Raw genomic sequence first — 24,832 nt, forward strand, 5'->3', positions numbered from 1 at the left:
GTCGGGGAGAAAGAGTGCAGTCTCCAGACTGGGGCCTGGGCTGTAAAAGCTATTTTGAAAAGTGACCCTCTCTCTCTTTCTGTCTGTGGAGTGGGTGGGGGGGGCGTCACACGACACACACACATACACACAGAGACAGTTGCTCGGAACCATGACAGAAGATGACAGATACAGTTGTCGCAGAGGGACAAGTCAAGTTTAGAGATGGGAAAAAGGTTAATTCCACCATTTTATTCTTACTACAAGCTTAAAAATATCGTTCCAATCTTTCAGGACAACTACAGGAATTTACTTTTTGACCTGTTTTGTCTTTACAAACTTTTTCACAGTGGAAGAGTCGGTGGGTCGTGCTTCGGAAGCCCTCCCCGGTCGCAGGTATGTTGGCAAAGAGCTTCTGTATTTGTGATCGGCTTCTAATATGTCACAGTGGCCCACAGATCAGGCCAATTATCGAAAGTATTCAGCACTAACTTACGCACGAGCTTTTCGGCAATGAGCGAATCACAACTTGTCACGTGGTGTCTTTGCCATCACGTCGACGCGGGGTAACGTTACGCAACACATTCGCCGAGTTGATCGATTCGTTTAATTTAAATGAGCAATATCACCTTTTTAATTTGTGCGGACAAAGCATGGAGGCAACATATCCCCTTCAAATTAACGCTGGATATTAAATCCCGAGGCGATGTGCCAGCTGGATGTAAGGTTAATTACTTGAACGCCTTCCAACTCAAAACATGCACTGCGACGTTGTCATGGTCTGATAGAGTTTCCACTTTGAAAGTCTGGCAGGTAAAAAAAAAACAACTTAATTGTACTTGACATGGTGACACTGAACTTCTCAGCACGTATAAAGATGTGACTACTGTATGTTGGCCCTGTCCTTTGAGAAACTGGTAAACCTGCTGGGAACAGGCAACTCCATACTGTGTGTCCACACGTGTGTATTTGTAGCTCAACTTTCATCATCAGCTGCGACAGTAGATCAGTTCATTTTTTTTAGGGTTTGTTATGACAGCTGTGCCACAAACACAGCAGGCCTACAAAAAAACTGACAGTGTTGTTCTTTCGCATCCCTTTATTAATCACAAAATTGACTTTTAAGCCTGTCAGCTTTCAAAGCTCATTACTCCTTGTGTGTCTGCTTTAGACTGTCTGTCTCTGCTGGTGTATAAGGATAAGAAGAAAGGGAAGGAGAAGAGCAGCAGCCAAAAGGAGAGACTTAGTGTAACACTGGAGGTACGTATGTTCGGCTCTGCAGCAGACCAACATCTGGCTGCAGTGATAGTTTTGTTCAGAGCCCTAGTGTCAAAAAGAGAAAAATGTACAGTAACAATATGAACGAGTACTTGCTATGAACACATTGATATGTAAGTGAAACAATCAAACGTCTGAAAGCTGGAGCATTTGTTTAACAAATGCACTGTATCAAAAGCAACATTGACCAAACAGGAAAAGGGTTCGTTGTAATTAATGTCTGTAACATCTTTTAGAACATTTGTCCAAATATAATCTGACGTAATGTCTGTAAACAAAACCTGACCCTTGTAATCAAACAGAACCAGGAAGTCAGAAGATCTATTGTAAAATTCATGAGTCGAGCTTTCTCTGGACAAGGAGCTCACGCTCTGATATTTGAGAGAGTTTGGGGCTTTGGGCTTGAGTTTCAGTTTGTCACTTTCGATAGCTGAAAAAGTATCCCTAGCTGACATCAGAGTTTATTTGGGCCACTCAACCTGATAGAGTAAGTTCTTTGAAAGATAATAAATAAAAAAAAAAATACAGTATAAATGAGAATGTTCGTGATCAAGCTCTATTATTTATTTACTCTGCTGCTTTAGGGTATATGTGGTGTGGAGCCAGGACCTGGTTATGACGGGGTTTCTTACACTCTGTCTATACTCTGCCTGGCACACACGCTGGTCCTGGGCTTCAGCAGCCGAGACGCCCTGCTGGCGTGGGATGCCCGTGTTTGCTACAGTCTGGGGGAAGGTCAGTGGTTTGGCTTGTCAGTTTGTCAAGAGTGTGATTTGTAAAGGATTACTATGCTGAGGGAAAAACGCTCGCCCATCTGCTACAATGCTTGTGTCTTTATTTAAGGTGGCCTGGATTAGACCTTTTGAATTCTGACCAGGCCCAATCTGGTGTATTCTATGTAAAACTATAAGCAGGTATAGTTGTTAACAGGATGTGTGGATTGTGCATTTGATCTGTTCTAAGCCAATGTGTAATACAGAGGAGGAGTCTGGAAACATTGAATCAATCAACAAACGATAACTCTTATTTTCTATATTGACCTGCAAATTTAGAGACTCAAAAGCAAGTGGACAATTGGCTTTTTAAAAATCCAAACTGTTTGAAAATGTTCTTGTTATCAATAGAAGTAGAAAAAACATAAAGTGTCAGCTTTTAGGTGCAAATCTAAATCCAAAGAACACAATGATGAGCTTTGGAAGACCAAAATGCCTGGAAGACCATGTAAAACAACTGTAATGAACGACAGAAGAAACAACCTTTACAACCTCCTTTATTCAACTTTTTTAGTTTTTTTAAAAATGGATCTGGATCTATAGATCTAAACCAGGCGCAGACCAGCATAGTGGCCTTATTTAAAAGATGGACGTAAATACTCTGGCGCATAATGGACATAGGGTTTTGGCGTGGAGATGTGTGACTGCCATAATTTCACTTATATTCATAGTTGATGTGACTGCTAATAAAAGCAGCACGATGGATTTAGGACTATTTGACTACTACTGCTTAAATTCAGCCAAATCTTTTAAAACTCACGGGGCAGTGCTTTACGTAAAGATGGCCAATGTCCTAAAGCATATTTCAACAGCCACCAAAGATATTTTATTTTATTTTTTGGAATATGTATTGAATTCAGCTGGTTATAGTTTAGGCGACGCTGAACGCAAAATGCCACCAAGACAAGGAAGAAAAAGCCTTCTTGTGATGTCTGTGTCAGAGAAGAAATGAGGCCATTGACTCAGTAGGTTTTTCAACAATGCATTAATACTTAAGATTTAAGTTTAAATTGTTTTACTTTTTAGAGACTTACATTGGGTGGTCAAAGATAGTGTATTAAAATAATTTTAATTCCTGCACAGTTCATATAGTGTTGGTAACAAAACCTTCTAATAAAACCATACAGTTTCTTCATACACACGTTTAGTGTTTCATATAGACTCAAAATGATGACAATTGCTTCATTGTTCAAATACGTATGGATATGACTGTTTGCCAGAACATGTCTTCGGTCCTCAGTCCACTTTCATTTGTAAAGGCTAAGAACTTAATTATATTGAGATTTTATGCTTAAATCTGGTCCTTCTCTATCTGTAAAATCAAAGCCTTCTTTTCATTGGATGGATAAAAGTTAAATGAGAAAGGTATATGAGGTTAGCTGTAAGAAATACTGAACCCAATTTTATATGTATGAAATATTAAGTTAGTAGCCCTCATACAAGTTGTCAATACTTAAAATAATGCAAACCACAGGCCATTTTTACTGTAGTGTTCTGTTGTTGCTCCCAGCCGTAGTACTTTGAAAGTTCTTCAGATTTTTGCAGACCCTGTGTCAGCTCTACAGGAATTACCATAATCTATCATATGAACCTTTTCAAATGGTCTTTTTACACTTCTAGCCAAACAGCTCAAAGATGTTTTAAACCCACACGTTCTTATCCAGTGGGGAAAAAGTCTGAATTTTAAGTTCGTAATTGTTCACTCACAAATTAAAACTTGGACCTATCACAAATAACTTTTTACCCTCTCTAAACTTTTTAACTACTTCTATTGAGGAATGTTCTCTCTACCATCATGAATTTTAATGCCATATTTAAATAACTGCACTTCACAGCCAGACAGGTGAATTGACGTTCCTCCTTTTCCCAAATTATCACCTGCAGAATATTTCCACGGCTCTTAATCATATTATCTACGAGCATTCTGTTATCCTCCCATCACTATGTGAATGTCACACAAGTTTATCATCCCTTCCACCCACCCCCACCCCTCAGCCCCCCTCACCCCAGAGTAAGTTTTCTCGGGAGCTTTGATCAGTGCCTTTTAGATTTTAATCTTCCAACTTAATGACAGCCTTTCTGACTGTTGATGTAAAATCAATGCTTTGATTGAAGTTGTCGAGGAATTTTTCTTTCTGCAGCTGAGAATACTTTCTGACCTATTCACCACTGCCTTGAGCCACTACCACCGTACTTTGAGCTGACCTGTTAAAACCTTGTTTCCTCTTGTATATCACTACAGGTTTCCTTACCCATGGGAAGTTTGTTTCGTGCCTGTAGTTTGTCTACAGTGCTGTTGTAAAGCTTCTTTGCACAAATGTTAAAAACCTTTCATCTCTATTTTCCTGTGGTTGCATAAATTACTGTAACGATTTCAGCACATACACCTCAAAGGTAACCCTTTTGTTTTATACAATTTCTTTAGAGTACGTAAAATGCTTGCTGAGCTGTAACATTTGAAGGAGCTCAGCAAAACACAACAATGACATGATGTAGCTTTCAGCTACATCTTTGACTGTTTTACTGCCTCCAAGCCAAATTGCACTTAGAGATCTTCAGGCAGAGCACTTCAGTGTGTTTACAGGCTAAAGTTAAGATTTAAAACATTTGCTTTCTGTATATGCTCTTAATTTTTAGTGCATGTCTTGTAACTGTTCTTTCACTAATTGTTGAACATGTTCAATTGCAGGTGCATTACAAATGATCCATATTACCATTTTGTGGCTTTACTACTGTAGTGTATCGAAATGATGCACTGTACAGCAGCTATATGGCTTTATGAGGGAGGTGCAGACCTTATCACTGAATAATAGCCATCTGCCCCAAATTAGCACCCAGTAAAGCTTAAAGAAATGCTTAATTGTCATTACTATAGCCATAAGTTACATATGTATTCTGGTTTGTTTTTACATTCTCGATAGTTGTTGTGTGATAAATGTGGCTAATAATATTTTTTGTCTTCAAGTCATGAATACTTTGTCATTCCTGTGTCCTTCTTCTTTTCTATCATTTAGTCCACAGGTTCAGTGTCAATATTGAACCAGGCACCAAACTAGAATGTGGCCCTGCCTCTTTGCATCTCTGCAACAACCTATTGGTTCTCACCAGAGGTCTCCCTCCTATTATCATCGGCCACTGGAAGCTGTCAGCATTACGTCGTTATGGTGCTGTGACAAATGGCTTCGTTTTTGAAGGGGGAACTCGCTGTGGATACTGTAAGTAACTGGAATCCTGAGACTCTTTATTATCTGTGTGACTTTAGACACAATGTACAGCCCCTCACATCCCTGGACATGTAAAGGTGGATAGTGAATGAATCTCTGTGTTTGGCATGATAACATTGATGGGTCCCGACGCCTTCTGTTGTCTTATTTAGCCACTAAACTGAAACAAAAGCAAAGTGGGTTATTTACAGGTGAATGTTATGACTGAAAGTTAAATGGAAAAATATCTGTTGATGTTGTGTTAACTAGAGTACAGACTTATATAACCAAAAACTTATTCAAAAAAGTGCAAAAATGCTAACTGGTTTCGGAATTTGGTTTTTTTTGCATTATCCAGAGATGATATGAGATGCTAAATTTGATGTTCAAGTTTGGCAAAATATTTATTTAGCTCTTGTCATGTGCATTGAGTATGTCTAATTACATGACACCTGCCCCAAATATGAACTGAAGTACATGATACATGTTGATTGACACAACAGAGGCATCATAAAATGAAGGGCAATTACCCTCAATCATTAGAGACTTACAGTATGTTAAGTTTAATAACAACTGAGGTTGAATCTCAGAAGACCAATATCTTCAGTACTGTCATCTAAATTCCAGTATTCAGCATATTGCAGATAAATACAGTAAACGCTCCTTTGCCTTTCTCTCAAGTGCTGTCATTTAACATAAACAGTCAAATACAAACATATGATTTATTGCAGGTTTATACAGTAACTTTAACCTTGTAAGAAATGACTTTATATGTATGGACCCACGGGCAACCAAATAAAGTGAGTGTGTGTGTTGTTGCCAGACTTTAGGCATCCTTTGAATGCCCAGTTGATGTGGGCATGAATGTGAAGAATGTTGAGCAGTTTTATGTCTTTGGGTGGGGATGTGTGTGTCTGTGAGTGAGACACAAGGACAGCACGAGGACGGGCTAACTGTTCATTTTAGGGACACTTGTCTACGGCTGTTGTGTTGTGGGTTTTATTCACAAGATTGGAAATGTACTTTTCCCTCAGTGTCATTGTGTTTTGGAAGTTTGACAGTGCTAGAAAAAAAGTTTGTAGGTTCCTGTAAACATTTTTGCAACTCCTGGTCATCTGAGTGAATGTGTGCGTGTGTGTGTGTGGCAAGTGGACTTATGTCTCCTACAGGAATAACTATGAGGCCCAGGGTCTCTTGTTTCAGTGTTCTGATGATTCACATCTATAAATACTAAACTATCCCTGTAGTGGATATTCAACCAATCACATCCTCTTCCTCTGCACCTCATCTACATATTACCCAGTAGCCACTGGGGGGATAGTAAAGACCCCCACAACATGCTCGAATGAATATGAAGGTGACATGAATGTAGTTGCTCTCATCAAGCAGCTTCATTACACATAAGCAGAGAAATACATACAAGTTGTCATTTTTTTCCTTCATTTTCTTTTTTCAATTATGGTTAGGAAAGCGCTCACAACCAGTCCTTTATGCTGCTCTTGGTAGTTACATGAACCATCAACTAAACTACTGCTTTATGTTGGTATATGTTAGTCTCTATATAAATGTACTTTTGTTCAGTGAGAATGTCCATATGCACAAGTGTAAATAATAAATGTAGCAATGACTCCTTTCTATTTGGGTGACGCCTCAATTACGTGCAGCCATTATTAATGGTATTATTTTCACATTTACAAGATAAAATGGCTGAATATCCACAATTGTTACAGTTGTATTATTATCACCTTTATTTGGCTAAACAAAAGCAGTACAAAATGATGATGGACGCTATATTACTGCATTTTTAGAGCTGCAGTCAATAATTGTTTTGTTATTTATTTATTCCTTCCAGTTCGACATTGTTGGGTTGAATGAATGAGTTCTTTACCTTCGGGTGTTTGTATTTGGCCGGTTTTGCGGGAGTTGCAGGAAATGGAAGTCCTCAACATGCCCACTCAGTCATGGGAGAATTTCCCAAATGAGTTCGAGTGGAGATGGGGAGCTGGCTGGGTAGTCTGGGTAATGTCAGGGGCAACAGACTTCACACTTACACCCACCCCAGAGAAAGTCTGGATAATGTCTGAATTCCAGTACATGTCTGAAAGGGGCTTAACAGTCATCGATCAGGGCAAAGATATGTAAATGGTGCAAAGTAATTGTAACAGTTGAGAGTTTTGTTTTGTTTTTTCCGTTTTTGAGCAATAGACTCATTTCTTAAAAAAGTGATTATCACTCACTGAGTCCCCAAATTTCCTTTGAGGCCTTTTTGCTCAATTAAATCAGTAGGCAGGTCTCACGTTCATGCAATGCTGCAGTATAAAAATATTTTACCCTTGAATGTTCCAGTGCTTTATGCTCCAGCTGCACTTTGAAAGTCTGCTGTGCCGCGAACAATTTGATTCCTGGGTGACATCCCGAGCCTTTTCACTGCCGTGGACACACACAGACTCACACACTTCTTGACAGGTATCAAATTCCTTTAGCATACTGTCTTACTGTGCAAAGCTTTTTGTTAGGTGGGTATCAGTTAAGCTGGGGTCATCATGGATGTCCGATGGACCTTTGGTTGTGTTATTACATTCACACACTGTGCAGCAGTGTGAATCCATGAAGACTGATATCAGAACGGCAGCTTCCATTCAGCATTATAATGATGTTACTGTCTTGCCTGGGCAGATATTCTCTGCCTAATCAGATCTGCATGTGTCCGTGCCCACCCTATACACTAACCCTTTTCATGGGCGTGTTTTTCTATCGTATTGCAAAACATTTCATTCATCTAGATTTTCAGTCTTGTGGATCAGTGGGTGTTGAAGTACAGAGTAAAGTACAATGTCACAGACATTCAAGTGTCATTAAAAAGTGTTTATGACCCACAGGGGTTACAACATCTCCACCTGTCATTAAAAGTGTAAAAGTTTCTTGGATGAGGGGTGAAATTTCTTCAAGAGAATATAGCATCGTCCAATATAGCATACCATGTCCAACAAGTTTGCTTGGTGTTCATAACAAATACAAAAGCAAAAATTACGAATTTAATGAAAAGTAATAAAAAATATAATACATACATACAGCTTATTAATCCCCAAAAATAATGATATTCTATCTAGTGCTAGAATAAATTTCTTTTATCTAATAAGGTTATGACAGCAGTGCCCCATAAAAGCTAAAAATGTTCTAAAATTGTTTGAATAGACAAAGCTCAAGGCCTCAGGTGAAGAGTTTTTTCCACAGCAGATACAAAGTAGAGTTGAAAGCTTTACAGCACTGACTTCTGTGTACTGCATAAAAAGATGTTGGCTAACTAAAATTTGAACTTTCATTCATATTCTACCAGACAGTTTAAATATTTTTATTTTCCTTTATGTTCTAGAAATCAGGCTACATATTCATTCAAATACAGGTGGATTCTGATTTTCGCATTGCATCAGTTTCATATTATTTTGTCCTGGATCTCTTTTAGCTTAGACACAGAGGACCAAATGAAATTCTGTGTTTTAGTTTTCTCAGACGTTTTTCGATAATTTTATATAAGTTGTATGAATAAAGAAGTTTTTTGTTGCTTTGATTTTTTTTGTATCAAATATTTTGTACTTTGTTCAAAGTAAATGCCTATAAATGGTGACTAAAACTGTAAATAGTGCATTCATACTATTATTACACATATAATACTATATTATAATGGTATATTGGGTGCTAAAGTTTGCATCCCCTTTTTTTGAAATGAAAATGCTTTTGTTAAATCAAGATAATATTTAATGCACAATTAGGTAGTACCAATGTTCATTCATCAGAAAGTAATTAAAGTTCATTTTTAATTTTTCGAGGCTGATACAGATGTTTTGACTCGTGCATACTCTGACCATTTTTGTTACTTCTGATGATAAAAGATTATTTTTACTAGCTGAATGTTATTATTATATTAGGGTTAGGATTGGTTTGCATCCCCTTCTATTTCAGTGTATGGGTAAGAAAACTTAACTCTAATCCTGAAATACTAGTACTAGTATATATAATACAATTTCTGATGAATGAACATTTGTACTAGGTTGATTTACATAAAATATTATGTTGACGAAAATAATTTGTTTTTTTACTCTGTTAGCCGTTTTAACATAAAGGGGTGCAAAGTTTTCCACCAACTGTATTAATAACATTTTAAGTTCCTAAATTAAAGACAGTTTTCTTACCTTGCCAACTCAGTACTGACTCATTTTTTTATGATTCCAAGAAATATTTTAACAATTTTCTGCTCTACTTTTACAGCTGCTTTGCTCTTTTATTAGCAGCAGACTCAGTCCCATAAGAACAATGATGGGTTTTTGACCCCTTAGTAAGGCTTGTTTGACTTCATAACTTCATTTTCAATGTCTCCATCACGAGAGATTTATTATTTTATTTTGCTTGCTTGTTTTCTTGTGTTTTCTCAGACTTCTGTGTGGGTTTCAGAGACTGGAGGTTAAATTGATGGAGGTTTTATGTAACGTTTAAAGGAAGAGGTTGTTGCTGGCTCAAAGAAAAGCCTTGTCCATACTTTTAGCCTTTTACCCCTGCCATACTGTTAACTTATCTTACTATTCATAATATTATACATAAATGCTGTTTTAGGCTTTTCTCAATTTCTCTATACTATGTAATGTTTATATATGTTTTTTATATACACACACACACACACACACTCACACTGTATTTATTTCTCCTCACCTGTCTTCCAGGGGCCGGTGTTTTCTTTTTGTCCTGTTCAGAAGGAGAGCAAATCAGTTTCCTATTTGACTGCATTGTCAGGGGCATCACTCCCAGCAGGGCCCTGCATGGTCTGCGACCTTCCCTGCCAGGTGAACACATATATAATGGCATAAACACACGCAAATGGTGAACAGAATCTCTGTCTCTCCACACACACACACACACACACACACACACTTATATATTCGCAAAAGAGACCAGCTTTTCTGAAATGAAATAATGTGTCACATTTGTATGTAATTCTGACTTCCACAATAAATATTTACTACCTCTTTAGTCTTGTGCATGTCAACATTTCTTCAGAAATACCACATGCAAAAGCCCAAGTCACCACAAGCTTTAAGAGGTCATGGCTTTGGGTTTGACTTGGCTGCTATCATAACGTAGTGCTAATTGCACAGGCTTTCGTGATCTTACAAATGTAGAGACATAAGGTTGTAAGGTGGAAAGGAAATAGCTTTGCAAAACTCAGGAACTAAAAGCTCTACATTTCCTCTGAAATAAACTCTCAGGGTCTGTAAAAAGTAAATCCTGTATTGCTAACGCTTGTGTTTACTAGAGTGCGGTTTTCTTAGTTTTTTTCTTCTTCTTTATTGGCACATTTTGCCTATCTCGGTTCATCAGTCAGAAACCTTTGTCAGAAATGCATATTGCATGTACATGGATAAGCAGCTTTATACCACTCCAAAATCTCCACACATTTAAAGACTTTTGGAGTTTTCTGTTGATCTGTTTATTGGAATATCTGGTTATATTCAGTGATACTGAGCACAATGCATTGACTGAGTAGATCTAAACATGTTGACAGACATTTCCTTCCATGTGAAAAATATTAGCACATAAAAGGACCATTTTGTCTGTATGTACAAACACACACACACACAAATAATCTTTAGGCATTTAGCTTTTCTTCTCCTACATTTAGTATAAAGCTACATTTCAAATGTTTAGATTATTAGAGAATGGTACCTACTAGTTACTTTTGATTTTGTTGTGACAGCTGGTCAGACTAAGTTGCGTTGAATGAGTGGCAGGCTACATACATATTCCCAAATACATATACATGTATCTAGTCCATGTTGCAAAGTCAGCCTTAATACGAAACTATATACAGGAAGAAGACAAACAAAGGTGATGTAGATGCTTGGGTTAGGGTAGTTGAGTCAGAATCAGTTGGACTGACTCAAACAAAATAACGTCAGTTTGAGGATTGAAGTGAAACTTCAGCTTTAGCTTGCAGCATTTATTTGTCAGTCTGCTCTGGGGCCCACTGTAACTCCACGACATTAAATGCTGTAAAGTTATAATTAGCAAAGAGTAGCAATGTTGCAAATGTTAACTTGACTCCTCACATAGTGTAGTGAAGAAACTTGGCATCTGCACGTTAACACTAGCTGCTGCAGTCCAGAGGCAGGGATCCAGGGGTTAGGTTGCTGACACCCATGCACACAAACACCCTGATCCACTGCAACACGCACGTACTGGTACACAGATCGCGTATGTATATATACGGGCACTAAGTGTGTAATTGGCAGGTTTTTACACTAAATTGATGCTTGACAACAGTCAAAGCACTGATAACCTCCTCTGTGAGATGTTAAATTTACAATCAATGAAGAATTAAGAGTCATTATGGGTTGAGTTTTAGTGTTACATTATAGTTGCTTTTTTTTTTTGCACTTTTTTTTTTATAGAAAAAAGTGCAAATCAGAAACATGTTGTGCCAATAATAAAATAATAATAAAAATTATTTAAATTAATTAAAAATGAAAGGCTTTACAGAAGTATTCAGACCATTTGCTGTCCAACTGAAACAAATCACACTGTTTCACGCTCAGGACAAAAACCAAGGATCTCTTTGTAAAACTCAACAATAACACTTTGTGATTAGGCATAGTTTAAGGCAACAGTTCAAGAAAAGCTGCTCCAGAGTGCAGGAGAAGTGAGACTGGGGTTATGCTTTCAGTATGAACATGATCTAAAGCTTCCAGCCAATACAATGTGCTCTTTATCTGCCTGCACATCTCTGTAAGTTCTTTGTGTTGTATGTTTAAACAGCAGACCCCAGTGCTGATCCAGCTTCAGCAGAGGAACGAATCAGCCGGGAGGCATCAGAGCTGGAAAAAAGACTCAGCATGTTGTCTCACTGCAGCCTAGCGAGCAGCACAGGTATATTCTTCTACAAACTTCCTCTCAGTTTATACAGTACACCCAGTATGTAAGTCATGAGCACTCTGCTGTGTCACAAGAATGTTTCATCATGTTGCTGCACTTTGTCTTGAAAGTTTGATATTTTCTAAAAATGAAACTCTGGTTAATCACTGGTCTGTATGTATAAGGCCATTCTGGGAAACATCTTGTCGTATAGTCAGAGGTCCCATGATTCATTTTTGGTGATTAACTCTAACTCAAAAGCTCAGAGAGAGTTTCTTAAGTTTTGCCCTTTGTGCATAGCAATACCTGGAGTTAACTTTAACTGTAGCAGATGAGAGCATTTAATTTGAAATTGATTTCCCAGGGTCATAACATTTTGTAACCAGAAGCAAATTAAAGGCATGATTTATATATTAGTCATTAATTTCAAACACCAGCTTTACATTTCAGGCAATGCTTGTGTGTCTCCATGCAGATTGTTTAATAAATCTATTCATTAGTTTGTACTAACTTTCTTATTTTCTTCAGCTTCTTATAGCTGCAGCACATCAGTTGCCGGGGACGACCACAGCATTTCCAGCTCTTCCTCCAGCCAATCGGATGCAAGCTATGGAGCCAGGCTTCCTTTTTGGCTGGAACCATTAGCGAGACCGCATCTCTCCAGCGAGACAGCATCAAGCTCCTCTACACTGAAGGTGTTGACCAGTTCAGATGACCGGCTTTACGGTACTGTGGTGGGAGGCTCGGCGACCCATCCATCCTCTGCCCAGCTCCATCTGCGTGGTCTCCATGACAGTGGCCGGCAGAGCTCTTTAGACAGTGGGATTGGGATAGCAACAGGAAGCCAGTCATCTTACTCAGGGAGCATCTCCTCGTGTACAGGAAGTCTGGACACAGCCAGCCAGGGAGGAGGGGAGGAGTTTGGCTCTGTGGCTAGCATACCTGCTCCTCCTTCTTCACCTCCTTCTGCTCTGCCTCCCTCTCCTCCTCCTCCAACTTCTCCTACTTCTTCTCAGTCCATACTTAATTCAGATCAAAGTTCTGGTACCTCTTCTTTTTGTACTCATGCCACCAGTAGCTCTTGTGCATGTCGAGGGCACAGTGATGAGTACCAGATACCTCACCTGCCTAGAGTGTGGTACGACACGCCCAGGAGTCTGCTTCAGACACTGTCCCTGAGGGATAACTCAGCCCTTGGAGACCCATCTGAGATGGGCAGGAACAGCAGTTTCAGTTTAGAAGAAGGACATAGTCAGGTACAATGTCTAAGCAGCAGCCCCACAGGACTGAGAGTTCAACATCAAGCTACAATGCAGCACTCACCCTGGGGCAGTGAGAGGGTGCCCTATGTGGACGGTCAGGAGAGGTCCACGCCCAAACCTCTAATGGTACATGAGGACCTGCTTTGTGGAGAAGCACAGGTAGTGGCAGTCTCCCACACTTTAGTTAGTAACACTTTCATATATTACTATCAAAAATTTCAAATTGATTTTGTTAATAAGCTAAACATGTAGGTAGAACTGTGGCTTTGAGGAAAAATACTGGGGGATGATACAGGGTAAGAAGTCTTGATATCACTGAGTTTACCATCTTGGCAGGTGTCGTTTTACTATTATTCGTTTTGATACTTTCTACAATTAGATCAACAATGTAGAAAATGTTTGACAAAAGGGGACGTACAAAGTTTATATTAACATCAAATAGAACAACTGTTTCATGCAGCAAATGGCAAATGCCTTCCGCAATCGTGATTTCACGTACAAAGTAAATGAAATCACCATAAAAACAGGGGATACATGAGTATCAAAAGCAATCAGGAATTTAAAATAATGTCTTTATATACTGTGCAGAGTGTGAACAAATGTTCAAGAATTCCTTCAAAAACAAAAGCCCTGCAAATAATTAGCTTGATGATGAGGTTTGCAGTTTTGATTATTTTTGTTAATACAATCAGAGATATAGATTTCCCATTTTTCTGAGGCCACTGGTTACATTTTATAGTCATTCTTGTTAAGCAGCCACTTTTCTAATGCACTTGGCCTTTGTAGCCCTCACTGTATTATATAATTCTACGGTGTTCTGAGACTGATGCAGCAGCAGTTCAAGTAGCATTTATTTGGCCTCTTCACACACATACTGCTACTTGCTATTTATCCTTATGACTCACTTGAGTGGCTGTCTTTGTATTTGTGATTTACTGTGGTCAGTGCCTTACAGGCTTGTGTCGAGCTGAAAAATGCGGAGCAGGGTTTGAAACTAGAAAAACAGAAAATGAATAACTTCTGTATAAATCCATCTTCCTAATTCAAATTTAAAATCACTGGTATCATAAATGACCAAAAAACCTTTAGTGTTCTTACTATTTAAGTCCACAAACCAGCTCATGGTCTGCTACGATGTACTGTGATGGCTGCCTTCCTGCAACCACAGCAGGAATCTCCTCAGTCTCATCCATATGGGCAGTTTAGTCTGTGGTCCAAGTAACTTTGGACTTCTGTGGTCCGAAACCCACAGGGCGTGAAAACATGGTGAGAACACAGACAGGAGTGTAATTGTGAATACAGGTTCTTCCTACTGTGAAGTGACAGAGCCACCTGCTGAGCCATGGAAATGCCAAAAAGGGAAAGCAACACATACACAAGAGTAGATTTTAATCAGAAGCATGTTTATAGCTGTTTTCGCTTTTATATTTCTGTCTAAAACCTTACAACCTCTGAGGCAGAACCACATTGTGTCAAGTGCTTCCCTCCTTTAGTGATCAAACTATCATCAGAACAGGAGAGGAAGCAGTGTGTGACTTCTGACAGCTTGTGTACAGTAGACATGTGTGTATGTTTGAGTGTGCATGTGTGCACGCGCATTATACAGCATATATTGTGCACCCTGGAGTGAGAAAGATCAAAAGGGGCTTCAGAAAGTTTATGAATAGTGATGAAACTGTTGGTCTGAAGAATTTGTTTTGTGGCACAAAACCACACACTGTGTCGGCTAAAGTCACTATGCTTGATCACACAAATTGCATTATGTTACAAACTGATCCAAACTGTGTAAACACATAATATTTCTGAAGCTCTGCTCCTGTTTTATGTGCTATGCGCAGGAGGAAACTGCAATTTGGGACACGCCGTCAGAGGTTTCTCATGTCTGAGCCAGCCGCCCTTTTTCTTTTTGTCTCCCGTCTCCTGTCTATCAAAAGATGCTTGCTTTGTCTTCTCAGCTCTATATTGCCATCTTTCCTCCCACTGCCCCTTTCCTTCTTCCTCCTTATCTCTGTGTCGACAGCTGTTTCAAATTCCTCCTCTCTCTATATGTTATTGATAATTCCAGTTTTTTGTTTAGTCATTAATAATCTTTAACACTGCAGTGGAAAAACAAATCATTCTACCTCCACATTCACTTTAACACATTCCTTTGTTTCCCCTCCCAGTGCAGCAATGATTTAGACAACTACGTTACAGCAGAGCAGTGGCGATCAGCAAGGAACAGATGCTTGACACAGGTGACATTTTAACCGCCCATTTCAGCCAGTGCCACACAGGATTTATGAAAACTAAAAAGGTTTAAAACAAAACTATGCTCATGTGCAATAGGCAGTAGCCCCTCGTTTTATTCTACCTTAATAATATTGTTTTGTGTAAAAACATAAAATTGCAGCAGGTCTTAGCCAAATACAACCTCAGACAAACAACAACATATAACTTTTTTCAGTTTGCCATTATTAATTTAAAGGGTGACTTCACCAATTTTCTCCTATATTAAAATATTCTTCTGCTTCTAGCTAAAAAACTCCTCCAGATGACATCAGCTGGGTTTTTCAGTGTTTCATCATTAGGAGTTCAGATGATATGATCTGGAGGAGCTCTGGAAAAGCAGGTTGACAATAATTACAAACTCCATAGTAAGAGCAACAGTGTGAACAGAAGGTTCCTCCAAGTGTTGTCATCTGGAGGCATTTTTCAGCTAGAAGTAGATATTTGGCATTTATGTACATGTACTACACAAACTAGAACAAAAAGAAGCAAGTTGAAAATGAAGGCATCTTTTAAAGAAAATTAAGCCAGAAAGACAAAAAATGCGGTAACCATAGCTTCAGTAGCTTATCAATCCACTTTAAGAAGCAATAACCTGAAGTAATCGTTTCCTGTCAAACTTTATCAGTGTCTTAAATCATTTAGAAGGAATTTGGCCCATTCTCCTTTACAGCATTTTCAACTTTACAACAGGTTTCTGGCCTTTCACTTATGCACAGCTCTCTTAAGGTCCTGCCACAGTATTTCAATTGGGTTGAGGTTTGGATTTTGGCTATGTCATTCAAAAACCTTAATCATTTTATTTTTCAGCTATTCTGATATAGATTTACTGGTCTGCTTCAGGTCATTGTCCTGCATGACCCAATGTCAATCAAGCTTTAGCTGTCGGACATTTGTCTCTAGAATCCTCCGGTATAGAGAGGAGTTCATGGTCGACTCGTTGACTGCAAGGTGCCCAGATCTGGCTGCAACTCTTTAATCCTATGGAAGCAGTAATTGGGTACTTGGTATTGGCCACATGATTTTTTTAAATTGGCAAGTAGGAAAAATGTTCTATGTTGTACATCTGAGTTTGTATTTGCAGTACACTATGACCTGCTATGATCAGGTGATCGTAATGTTTTTATTTGAAAAAATTAGCACATTTTCCTCTTACAGAGTGTAATTTGTGACGATTAAAACACATGGCTCATTTGTAGCTGGTGGAAGAGAAGTAGTTTTAAACATGTTGGACGTGAATTTATTTCTCATGCTCTTTTGAGTAAAAAAAAAAACAACACATTTTTTCCATTAACAGAATCTTTCACATTAATGAAGTATACATGTTACTTTATAATTAGAAGTAATAAAAAGGCTTAAGCAGTGTATAAAAAGGTAATTGTAAAACAATGATTTTTATTTCTGTGCTAAAGTTTGCACACACAGCCCCTTTATAGAATGTTGTCTTATACTTTGTATGTCCTCCATTTGCTTTTATAACCTCCTCCAATCTGGTTAATAGTAATAGTTTAGCCCATCCTTCATGGCATATTTGGTTTAAGCCTACCAGGTTGCTTGTTTGTCTTCCATGAGCAGCCACTGTCTAATCTATCCACAAGTTTCTTAATGATGTTTAAGACTTGAGACTGGGAAGGTCTTGGCAAAACAATCTTGAGATGGAATTATGGCGAAGAGACCACAGTGGAGATGTGCTTTCGTTTCATTCACACAAACGTTTTCTTGTGACAGTTTGTGTTTTACAATGTAGCTGCTGTGAAACAATTAGAAAATCCAGTTTTATTCCCCTTGTTTACTGCTTTTTTTTCCCGCTAATGCCGCTCTCGACCCCTGCTGGAGAGCAACTGAATCTTGCATTTCAATACAATTACAATTCATACTTGCTTTAAAGGAACTGAGTCGACAATATTTCACACAGCTAGTTTTCATTGTTCACGTAAAGAGGGTGAATGTAGCATGGGCAGTGAAATTTGGCCACAACTTCAAAAAGAACTGCTTCCCACAAGCTCTTCAAAAGAACCAGGCTGTTCGTGAACAAACACCTCCAAAATATCAGCTAACCTCCACAATGTTGACACAATGGTCGTCTCCTCTTTGGAGAATAAATACTACAACTTTGGTCTCATCAGACCAAATAATCTTGCGCCAACACTCCAACAGATTGTAAGAATCTTGGCGTGTCCACCTTTTGTTCATTTATGGATTATGGTCACAATTTAATGGTATAAGCCCAATTCAACACTCCTGGTGCGGCTCATTGAGCATCAAGTGTTGACAGTCTTTTTTTAAAGCTCAAGACACCTGATTTGACATTTTAAAGTTAATTACCTAGAGTGTTTATTAGGGGGAAGCAAACTTTTGCACTGAAGTGATTTTTATTAACTTGACCATTTTGTTACTTCTGATGATGAAGGAATATTTGTTGCTGAATGTCCGTTGATGTTGATGAAAGCATTTTGTTTTGCCATTTCAAAATATGCACAAGATTTCACTCAACTGTAACCCTGTACCACTAACTCTATTAGGCTCTTTCATTGACAAAAATTCAACAACTAATAAACACAGAAAAATGTGAATATGTACTTCTAGAGTGCTTCAAAGCAAAATATTTAAAATATTTTTTAAATTTTATTTTGCAGGTTGCCAACTCACCATCAGGCCTCTTGGCAAATGCAAATACACAAGGTACATCTGTGAATGCAACATGGTGCTTCAGTATGTCTAACTCAGCGATAGAGAGTAACTGCACTTAAACCTATGTAATGCACTTGAGATTGACCTGAGTCCTTACACATAGTTATACCACTACTCCTATTAGTGGTGTAGTTAGTAAATAAGGTGAATTAAATTTGTGACTGACACAAGGTCAGAAACTAATGTGCTGAAGTTTTGTTTCCAGACGCTTCTTTTTGTTTGAGAGAGGAACGAGATGACAATGGGGTTCTTGCAAATACGCTGGCAGCACTGAAGAGGTTGTTATATTCTCGGCCACCTTCTGCTCCTCCACCTCTGCCTGTGGGACTCAGTCTTTCTAGGCCCACATCAACCTGTGGTAAGAGGATTACTTCATTTAAGACAAACTGTCGCAGGTAATGTTTTTTGTTAATAATGACACCTTGAACTGCTGGTCCTGGATTATCTGTGCCTCTATTGTAGGTTACAAACGTTTCCATTCCCTTAATTTGAAATGGGGAAAACAATAGTAAAACAAGTTTTCATCAAAAGTTAATATTAAATTTGTAATAACTTCTCAAGGGGAAATGCTACCTTTTACACAGATAATAATAATAATTATAATTATTATTATTAATATTTCACTTTTAGGGTTAAATTTCCATCCTCTTATATGCCATTTAATTGTAAGGGGAGGCAATCTTAACCCTGAACATAACATGGTAAAAAAGCACATTTAACAGGTACAAATGTTCATTCATTAAAGTATAAAAACGGTCATGTAGTGTATTTAGAAGTTAGTGGCCTGGTAGCTCAATGGGTAGAGCAGCAGGATCAAATCCCAGCCTACCTGCCAAGTTTGTCCCTGATCAAGACACTCAGTGCTAGCTCCCCGGGCGCCCCCCTCTGGCTGCCGACTGCTCCCCCCAGGGGGATGGGTTAAATGCAGAGAATGAATTTCATTGTAACATGTATGTTCTCAATGACGGTAATAAGGATTCTTCTTTGTCTTATAGTAAAATACTAGAAAAGTATATAGGTGCAAAAGTTTGCATCCCCCTTGATAAATTAACTAAAAAAAATAGTTGAATGAATTAACAATTGTACGTTATGTTGATGAAAAACATTTTAGTTTGTTTTACTCTCTTTGACATTTCAAATCTATCCATCCATTATCTGTAAGCGCTGCTCCTGTTCAGGGTTGCAGGGGGCTGAAGCCTATCCCAACTGTCACTGGGCGAGAGGCGGGTAAACCTTGGACAGGTTACCAGTCTGTTTCAGGGCCAACACAGAGAGACTTACATAAACTGACAATAATTCAAGCTCACATAAACACCACCTACGGGCAATTTAGAGTCACGTCTTTGGACTCTGGGTGGAAACTGGAGTACATGGAACAAAAGCATGTAAGCAAACTCCACACAGAAAGGCCACAGCTGGTCAGGGATTCGAACAGGGGACCTTTTAGCTGTGAGGTGGAAGTGCTAAAAAGTCCACAGCCTGCCATCCACAAATTGCAATATGTATTTGAAAGATAATTTTGGTCGACACAACTACAATATGTCTAATCTTTTGGTAACAGCTCTGCTTTTGGATCTTTTCATCAGGTATGTTTCAGCCTTGCCATGAAACTCCTCCATCCGTGTCCCCGGACAATAGGCTCCACAGTGACAGCACTGTTAATTATGTCAATGTTCCCTTTAGCCCCCTGCCAGCTAAAACTAACAGAGAGCTCCTCTATACAGAACTGGACCAGCAGGTGCCAAGCTCTGCTCCAGCCTCCAGCGTGCACAGTGCTGTCACAGGTAACCATCTGCAGCTCTGCAGACTCAGTAAGAACACTAAGCCCTAAACGGCCATTTTAGATTTCTATTTGCCTGTTCCTCCAGCTGCTCCCTATTCTGTCCTCTGGGGTGATGACTTTATGTCAACGTTCCACGTCTCTTAACACTCACAGGCCTACTGTATTGTTAGACAACCCCATTTCCAAAAAACATGGCACAAATGTAAAACTAGAATGGCAACTGTTGGAATTGGCATTAAATCCAAAATGAGCCAATTAAAAAAATTAAATAAAAATGGTGCTCTTTGTACTGCATTTTACACAGTGTGCCAGTTGGAATGTGAAGGGCTCTAATATCTACCTAATTGATTTAAACATCATCTGATAGGGTAGATGATTTGTATGCTTTTACAAATGTATGGCGCTCTCATGCCTCCCAAAAAGTACTAGAACCACCATCATTTTTACCTATAAAATACACAAATGTACATGTATGTTGAGAATATCTAGTGAGTGCTGCTAATCGTTCTGCTTCTATTTGTGATTTAGTTTTTTTTTTTTAAAGTGTAAGGAAAAGAAAATTCTGTCCTTTGCAGCAACTAATTACTAATACCAAGTACCCACAGATCAGTACACGTAATACATGGGGAAAGGCAATTTATTAGTGAAAAACAATTCTACTTTAATGCTGTTAAAGCCTAATTTTTATAGCATAATCATACAATTTTACATCGTAAATAAGCAATTTAATACAGCAGCTGAGTATTTGCAGCTGTTCAAAAGTATTAAACCCCTAAGGTATGAAATTACATCAGTAATTGTATAGGTTTTTCAAATCACAGATGAAATTGATGGTTTAGTTCATAACAATACCATTGGTTGGAGAAATGTTGTCCTTTGGAAAATACAAAGTTTGAGGTACTAAGTCAATATAACACCACACGTTTTTCTTGTTTGTGACATTAAGTTAAAGAACATGTTAGACTACGTAAACAAATGTTTCATCTCCCCTTTTGCACTGATTTCCTAACCAGAAGAGGGCTCCATCAGGTACGCCCACCTCAGTAGTGCTGCCATGGAAACAGCTCAGAGACTGGGGGTGGAGCACGTTCAGGGCAGGGAGGACAGACTGACTCAGCTGGAGAGCGGGCGGCGAGGGCCACCAGACTGACTCTGCAACGCCCAACTTGATGACACTTAACAGTTTTCACTGCTGATTCCTTCAATTGCGAAGAAGCAAAAATACTCAACCGCAGTTGGTCAGTGTACTTTCAACACACACAGACTTGTGCTAGTGTACATTTATTCCTCCAAACAGTCCATTCCAGTAAGAGTAAAACAGTAAATGTCTAGGAAATCTGTTATGCAGCCGCCTTTTTACTCTGGAAATGTCACTTTAGTCTGAATGGCACCTATTATGTTGAGGCAAACGCTGAACATTTTCTAAAATGTCCCTTTTTGAGTCTCTTTAAGGTCAACCATTAAACATTAATTTGGCCTAAACGATTAAGGAATGGATTAAGATGTATTATTTACTATTGTAGTTATACATAAGAAATAGCGACTTCACTGTTATTTCTCTTTAGTTCTACCTGGACTTTGACTGTGCTTGTTTGTGTTACCTTTTTTACCAAGAGTTAACCAACAGCTGTTGATTGGATTTGTATCATTTGTCTCAGGTGTGGAGCAGAATACGATCCAACAATGAGATCAAGGCCTCATTGCATTGACACCTTACAATCGACTGCTTACTTGGCTATCATTCCATATCACATCTTAAAAGGATTTGATTAAAATAAGCAGCTTAGAGCTATATGTCAGGTGCAAATTACATTAATCCAGGCCCATGTGGCCCAGGCAGGACATGACTGAATAATCAGCCAACCAGCAACATTATTCATTACAGTAATCAATGTCTTTGCTTCTGGTCTGTGAGAGGACAGGAACTGATAAATGGAAAAATGCTGTGTGTGTTCCAGTTTCTCATCTTGATATCGCCACAATAAATAGTCTAATATTTAAAGCTAACTTATTCTTATGGTGAGTTTCCCATCAATGTCTCCGAGGAGGCAACAGTGCGGGGAAAAATAAAACAGAAGCACCAGTCAGAAAGGTTATACTTATTAATGTCACTAGAGGGCCTGCCTTTCTCCACAGGATGTAATGTATAAATAGTAGCTTTTATTTATGGCAAGAAAATATGAATCTATATGGAACTGTATTTTTAAAATATTACTAATATGTTGTTGGCAACTGTGATTGAATTAAATCAAATATTAAAGATTGTTGTTTTAGTGCTTCTTACTCAAATCTGCAAACATTCTTCATTTTATGTCACATAAAATAATTTTGCAGTAGACCAAGGTTTGAGGTACTACAGCCTAAAGGATGGACCATTGATTCTTTTCACAGCTAATGACAGATGGGTGTGGACAACTGTCAGGCCGTAAACGCGCCAATACTCCTACAGGTTGAAGTACTCATTCATTTGGTTGGCTGTTCTCAGGGACCTGAACCAATACTGCTCAGCTGCTAAACTACATCATGTTGTTAAGAGTAACTCAACTGCTGCAGTCCATCCCTCAACAACCACCTCCACAAAGTTAGGCTCTGCTGGAGTAATGCCACAATTACAGACAGACATTTCTTCCCCTCCTGGCTGTTATAAGCTGTACAAAATGTACCACATGTACTACAGGGTACCAGAAGTTTAGGCTATCACAAATACATGTGATCCACACAAATGTAGCATATGCATTTTATGTACCTACCACCCACTATTAATTTATTTACCAATTTGCAAAATCAAGACATGACACTAGAAAAGTAGAAAAATGTGTGGGAATGGGTGCACATTGTGAGTGTGTGTGGGGGGTGGGGGGTTCATTCAGCCTTCAATGATGTGACTTTGATAAAGCCTCTCAGAGCTCATTGTGCTGCAGTCCTTGTCGAGAGATCTTATTGGACAAGTCCTGAAAATGTTTCTTCATCTGAAATCAAGACAAAATCAACATTCCAAGTCAACCCTGTGTTTCCTTTTTAGCATAGCTTATTTGTATTTAGGACAAAAACACAATGACAAGTGACCTAATTGCAAATAGATATTAGGTGATCTGTAGTTTAGATTATGCAGAAGGACAAAGTTGACAGGAAGATGTCATGTTTATTGTACAACTTCCCAAGACAAGCTCTAATTAGACTCACCAAGTGTACTCAGCTAAAATGTATAATTGCTCTTCATAAAACATTTCTCTTTGTAGGATGTTTGATTCAAAGTTGCTCTTCTTAGCAGTATATTTCTCTTGTGATTTTGCAACATTAGTTTCAAAATCAAGTCAACTATTAAGTCTTAGCATTATTAGTAAGTTTGTGATAAAGAGGACCTTTTACACTCTTCTTACCTTGTAGCCCATCTCCCTGGTCTTTTCAGCAAGTGTGATGTACTTTTCCTGGTTCCTCTTGATGTGTTCTTTGTCTCCTAAAGCCTCCACGTGTTGCAGCTTCTGGTGCGACAGATCCAGCTGCTCCTGGTAATGGCTGTGCTTCTCCACCTTGGTCTCAAAGTGATGCAGCTCCTCCTAAATTAACATAAAAATGAGGACAGACAACACAGAGGGGTTCAGTTCAGCTCCCGTGAATTAAATGCACAGTTGCTCAGGGGAGCTTATAAGCATGGCAGACAGTGACTAGAGAGGTAATGAAATACATAAAATTCTAGAGGAATGTTTTTCTGTGAGGCATCTGATCTCTCTATATAAAATTTTTTTATAAAATTTATATTGAGTTATTCACTGCATTAATTTGCCTTGGGACAAAGGGTGAAGGGAGCACAATGAGAGATAGGAGATTGGAATACTTGGGCATTTCCAGTGTGTAATGCATAAAATGTGACCATAATAAGATCCTTTATGGCACACTATCTACAAGTAGTGCTTAGCTACCAAGGACACTACAAAAGTTAATAGTGCTGTTACCAAAGGAGCACTTGATTAAAAAGTTTCTGTGAGTTGGACTATAGTTCTCTGTTAAAACAAAAAAGCTATCTAGAAACCAGTCAGTGAAAGCAAAAAACTTTCACAAGATGCATTGACTACCTTGAGAGAGTCGAGCTCATCTTTGCTGAGGTTGGTCCTCTTGGCAGCCTCCCACAGTTCAATCACGCGAGGCTCCCGAAACTCTGCAAATGGAAGAACAGAGAGAAAGATAAATAGAGAAACAGTCCAAGTAGACAGTTTCGAGGCTCAACAGATGTTGTATAAGCTCTAACCACAACAACATGATACCCTAGTTGCTTAGTCATAGGGTACACACACGATGTAAAAGAAGAAAAATCCCTGCACTCACATCTCAGCTTGAGGTGCTTTCACTCCTTAAAACTACAAGACTCCATGAATAACAGGGATGGGGAAAAAGGGGCTTATGATTTGTTTAATGCTAGAGGAGGCGGTGAGTGTGGAGAAACAACAGGCTGAGTGAGAAAAAACCTGGAGCGGGATGGTGAGAAAAAAAAATAAAGGATGAACCTGCAGAAGGAGCCTTTGGCTTCGTCTAAACTCTGCAGCAGACTCCCACTGAAACCTCCACAACTGAGACCTTGCACAACCTCTGCAGTGTGCACTTGATGAAAAGCACCTCAATATCAGAGATCGAGCCTTTAAACTATAAAGAAAAGTAATAAGGGAAATGTAATCAATGTTTCCTCTGAGTTAAATAACA

General features: G+C 38.7%; 2 protein-coding genes across 10 annotated transcripts in view; one reads left to right on the top strand and one right to left on the bottom strand.

Moving 5' to 3' along the window:
- LOC137123854 (protein Dok-7-like) lies at window positions 1-21,288 on the top strand. Of its 9 annotated transcripts, none has more exons than XM_067498154.1 (13): window positions 1-215; window positions 330-375; window positions 1,151-1,239; window positions 1,842-1,992; window positions 5,045-5,245; window positions 9,949-10,068; window positions 12,038-12,148; window positions 12,662-13,554; window positions 15,561-15,632; window positions 18,300-18,345; window positions 18,560-18,712; window positions 20,038-20,165; window positions 21,151-21,283. In XM_067498154.1, the coding sequence occupies exons 1-13, from the start codon at window positions 162-164 to the stop codon at window positions 21,247-21,249; spliced, it is 2,163 nt and encodes a 720-aa protein (XP_067354255.1). In that variant the 5' UTR covers window positions 1-161; the 3' UTR covers window positions 21,250-21,283. The 9 variants fall into 9 exon arrangements, with proteins under 9 accessions (XP_067354255.1, XP_067354257.1, XP_067354251.1 ...); XM_067498156.1 differs by having other exon boundaries at window positions 5-215; window positions 20,038-20,138; window positions 21,151-21,288; XM_067498150.1 differs by having other exon boundaries at window positions 16-215; window positions 19,941-20,165; window positions 21,151-21,287.
- lrpap1 (low density lipoprotein receptor-related protein associated protein 1) overlaps window positions 20,757-24,832 on the bottom strand; it is a 10,318-nt gene continuing 6,242 nt past the window's right edge. The window contains exons 6-8 of the mRNA XM_067498159.1: window positions 24,211-24,293; window positions 23,518-23,694; window positions 20,757-23,106 (exon numbers count right to left, since the gene is read on the bottom strand). Of these exons, the coding sequence (XP_067354260.1) occupies window positions 23,038-23,106; window positions 23,518-23,694; window positions 24,211-24,293 (329 nt within the window). The 3' untranslated portion in view covers window positions 20,757-23,037. The remainder of the gene's footprint in view (window positions 23,107-23,517; window positions 23,695-24,210; window positions 24,294-24,832) is intronic.

The sequence above is a fragment of the Channa argus genome, chromosome 3 (assembly GCF_033026475.1).
Source record: "Channa argus isolate prfri chromosome 3, Channa argus male v1.0, whole genome shotgun sequence".
Lineage (NCBI taxonomy): Eukaryota > Metazoa > Chordata > Actinopteri > Anabantiformes > Channidae > Channa > Channa argus.